Source organism: Antrostomus carolinensis, unplaced genomic scaffold (genome assembly GCF_000700745.2).
Source record: "Antrostomus carolinensis isolate BGI_N321 unplaced genomic scaffold, ASM70074v2 scaffold53065, whole genome shotgun sequence".
In the NCBI taxonomy this organism is placed as follows: domain Eukaryota; kingdom Metazoa; phylum Chordata; class Aves; order Caprimulgiformes; family Caprimulgidae; genus Antrostomus; species Antrostomus carolinensis.
The window spans coordinates 6,857-11,168 of NW_010315380.1; the positions used below are offsets into that span (position 1 = coordinate 6,857).

A 4,312-nucleotide genomic window follows, 5' to 3' on the forward strand; every position below is an offset into this window, starting at 1 on the left:
GCCCAAGTCAAATCAGTTCTTTGCACTAATATTCTTCTTACCATTTAAGCCAGGAGTCTGCCTCACAAAGCCAAGGCAAAATGAATCAGTATGTTTTTTTCTGACTGCGTCCATAACTCCTGTGGGTTGCTCTTTTGGTCTGGGAAAAGAGAGCCAACCTCATACACAACACACAATGTGCTGCAGAAGGTGTAATATCTGCCAATCAGTGGGACAATATAGTGCCTTCAAGCCCTGCTGCATGGATTGGTGACAACTGCCTGAGCTTTGGCAATGGGAAATTGGACCCAGCCAGATGTCGTGTCTCTTGTCTGTCTGAAACTGAGAAACACCAGAATACTATATCCAGAATGTCAGGGCACACAACTGGTGCTGCTGAAAAATCAGGGAAGCCTAATGCCCATTGATGTAAATGAAAGGAGAATCATATTTCTCATCTGCTGAATCTGGAGGAATATCTGTGGCAGACAACTCTCCTGCTTACAGTTAGCACAAGGACATATGTCATAGGCTCCAGCCTACTATAGTACTGTCTGGCTTTGGGGCTCTAGATTGGCCTATTTAAGAAACTAGGGGGAAGATGATCTAGGACTAGGAAGTGCCTTCAACTATGTGAGAGTGACTCTTTTCAGTCATAACAGTTATTTATCAAGGGTGCTGCCACATAAAAGTCTCTTAAATGGAAAAGAGGGGCACATTTGATTTTCCTGACAGAAAGAGCAATTATTTAAGGTAGGCTGCCAAGCAGCTCCTTTTCTCTACTTCTGGTTACACTTTTAGTACTATTATATATGTACAAATCAAAAAGAGAAAGAAGGTGGGCAGCTTTAGAGAAGTTACTCCTGTTGTGGCAGCAGGATGCCATTTATAAATGATGGTGTCATTACTCTGCAGCACAACTACCCAAAGCATGTAAGGAAAAGGCCAGTGTGACTGGCAGCTCTACCTGGTGCAACACATGATAGTGTGAGGAGCCACAGGTTTCTGTTGCTGGTTAAATGTTATTCCTGTGTATTAGATAAAAAACTGACAAGAGCTTCCAACTTCCTTATTCACTGTTGTTTGGACATAAAAAGGCTGAGACCTACACATGCAATAAAAATTAGGTGCAAAAATAATAAAATTATCACAATTGTTTAGGATGAAGATAGGAAGTAGTCAAAGATGACACCCAGAACTGTAATTTCTCATAAGGAAAACAAGCAGGAAATGGGAAAGCATGGATTTTATAAAGCAATTCTGTTACAACAGGCTGAATTCAGCTGATGAAAAAGCAATTTTTCTAGCAAAATATAAGAAACATCTGTGCTTAAAGGAAATGGGGTGGGGGACTGGATCTGTAGCTGACACGCAAAAAGAGCTGGCTGTTCGATTAAGTTAGAGCAAACCTCAATGCTGTAAAAAGCTCTTTTTCTTCAGTATAGAAACTTGAAAATTGCCTCAAATGTAATGGCATTTGCACAGAGCTATCCCATGCCTCACTGCATTCCTTGGTTTGATGCCAGGACAATAGTCCTGTCTACCAGATTTGCAGCTTGATACATTCAGTGTAGTGCTCAAAATGTCAGACTTTGGTGAACACCAAAGTCCAAATCTTTACTGTTTTATCAAACAGTTGTAGGGATACCAACAAAAACTGGTACAAATATGAGCCTAGAAAAGTGACTAAAACCCATCAGTTTCTCTCTTAGAAACATTAGCCCTGAATAACTAATGAGACATTTCTATATGCTACCTAAGCTGTCCCCTCAATGGCTTAATACCAGGTGCTAGGGGCAAGCCAAAGCTTGAACTCTTACTAGTTAGCAACAGAAAGGGAAAAGGGTTTAATCTAAGTGATTAAACTAGCATCATAACAGAAATAACATAGCCATTCCCTTTTTTTCAATGGCCAACCAAAACCCTCAGAATCCAAGTTAGTCATGGTACTTGTTCATTTCAAACAAGCAGCAGCATAGCCCTCATGACTTTTTCCTTAACTTTTATTGACATCTGTAAGTGAAACACAAGATGAAATTTCTATTTAATGATCACTAAATTCATCCTAGATTACCCTTTTCCCTCTTCTGAGCACCAGAAGTCCTCTCCTACTCCCCACAGCTTAGCCTTGAGGTAAAAACAGCAAGGAGAAGCTTGACAGACTCTACCAAATAGGAGCATGTCCAGGAGCATTCCCAGTGCTGACCTTTGGGCAGCTGCATTACCTCCTGTAGTTACTTTATGCCTGGATTATCTCCAGCCCACTGCTAGTAGACTTTTTGTTCCAATCTCCCATTTGGCCCTTTGCAGGTGGTCCCCTACTTAACCAAGTGCTCTCTCCCACACAGGTCTTCTTTAATCCTTTCTTTTCTTCTTCCATCTAGATCATTTCCCCTCTGCATTAGCAATATTTGTCTCTCCTGTTGTTCTCCTGGCCACTCAGCACTACTTATACTTGAAGTAGCACATCTTCAGGGCTAAGAATACGCCTACACAGCACATTAGAAAGGACTTAGCAATGTATGGACAGGGCATGGCAGAACTCAATGTGGATGATAAGAGAAAATGGGTACGTGGGGATATATTTAAGCAGAAAGGACTGAATTAGAGAAAAAAAAGAGTGGGGATTGGTCCTCTAGGTACTGAAAATTCAATACTTTTTTCAGAGTTTTCCTGAAACAGGATCAGAGACCATATTCCAAGGCTGTAAAGTTGACAGAATTGGTGCTGTACAGCTTGGAACAAAGGCAGAAAGTAAAAGATTTCTATGGGAGTGTAAAAGGTGATCCAAAGACACTGAAGAAAAAAACAGTATGGTTGTCTAATCCTGCTTTCCTCTCTCACACACTGCATTATAGAAAGCCCATTATTCCCTTTCTGCCAGAGAAACGTTGTAAGGAGTAAGTCCATCACTGCAGCCATACCTCCGCCTGCAGCTGAACCCCCCACCATTCCCTCTGGCAGTGGCACACCAGAGCCAGGACATTCCCACAAGAAGGAGAAGGAAGGGGATGAGCAGGCTGGCAGCTAAAGGACAACACAAACTGCAGCCACTGTTTAGCCCAGTCTGGGCACCTGTTAGTAGTCATTTCATATATTGCTAAACTTGAACTATAAACTGCAATTGGTAAATCTGCAGGATAGATAAAAGACACCTGACAGACCTCCAAATTATCAACTATTACAGCTGTTTGATTACTTTGGAACCGCTACTGATTCGTGACATATCAGCTCAAGGCCATGTCTGCAACTGTCTACATCAATCCAGCAAAGCTCTCTTCAGAAAGATGTCGGAACAGAGACAAAACAGGCTCTCTCCAGAAATGGTTAATCAATAGCTTGCTGGGTTGACTGAATGCCATTAGACACAGTGGTGCACCTACTGTATATAAATTGCAACCTGTCTTCTGTATCATGCTCAGTCATCTATCCTGCCATACTGGTAGTTACCAGTTTTCCACTTGGAAGTTTCTGGGCATTACCAGAAATGTTTGTAGCATCATGGATCTGGGGAACAGTGATAATATTCTGTTGTGGGTTTTGGTTTCTTCTAGGGAGGAGGAGGAGGTAAGGAATCTATTTGTACTCATCTCAGTGTACCTAGCCTTTATATCTGTCAAATATACTGTATACATAACTAAAAGAACTGTAATCTTAAAGCTATCAGATGGACAGATGAAAGAGCATGGGCAACACTGTAGTTTGGTCTTTCGAGAGGTTTATTTTACAACAGAATTTTTTTGTATGGGCTTTTTAATAATAGTGAAGTAACACCTAGACATAGCTGTAGATACAAATCTATGCATAAATGAGGTAATTAAAATGTGAATATGCATGTTCTGATTTCCTAAAGTACTGAGCCATAGTGTTACCTGCATTGTAATCACAGCTAATACCTACTTATAGCTAATTATAGTTTAATACCTACTTACAAACATTTTAATATTATCAATCTATCATATCTAGTTACACAGTTAATATTTATGTACCTTATTATGTTGAATACATATTCCTTAAAAGCATTTATCCTACTGGTACATTTACATAAGGAACAAGTAATTTGCTTACCTATTGTAATTTTGTATTTTTCATCAACCATTTTCTTGTTTTACTTTTAAAAGTTTAATAAAAAAGATGAAAATGTTATCTGAAAGTTATTTTAGCAGCTATGGTGTCCTTATGCAGGAAAGTAGTTTTCAGACTGTAAATAAAAAACAGCATTTAAGCATATGCTTAACTTAAAGCATGTGCTTAACTTAAAGCATGTGCTTATGACACTTTGCCTGAAAGGCTTTTATGCTTACTGAAGATCATGGCAAAATCCCCGTTTTCA

General features: G+C 39.7%; 1 protein-coding gene across 1 annotated transcript in view; it reads left to right on the forward strand.

The window, feature by feature from the left end:
• Positions 1 to 3,399: 3,399 nt before the first annotated feature.
• The window catches only part of CYP7A1 (cytochrome P450 family 7 subfamily A member 1), a 7,125-nt gene continuing 6,212 nt past the window's right edge, over positions 3,400 to 4,312 (forward strand). Inside the window, exon 1 of the mRNA XM_010167911.1 lies at positions 3,400 to 3,546. Within this exon, the coding sequence (XP_010166213.1) occupies positions 3,467 to 3,546 (80 nt within the window). The 5' untranslated portion in view covers positions 3,400 to 3,466. The remainder of the gene's footprint in view (positions 3,547 to 4,312) is intronic.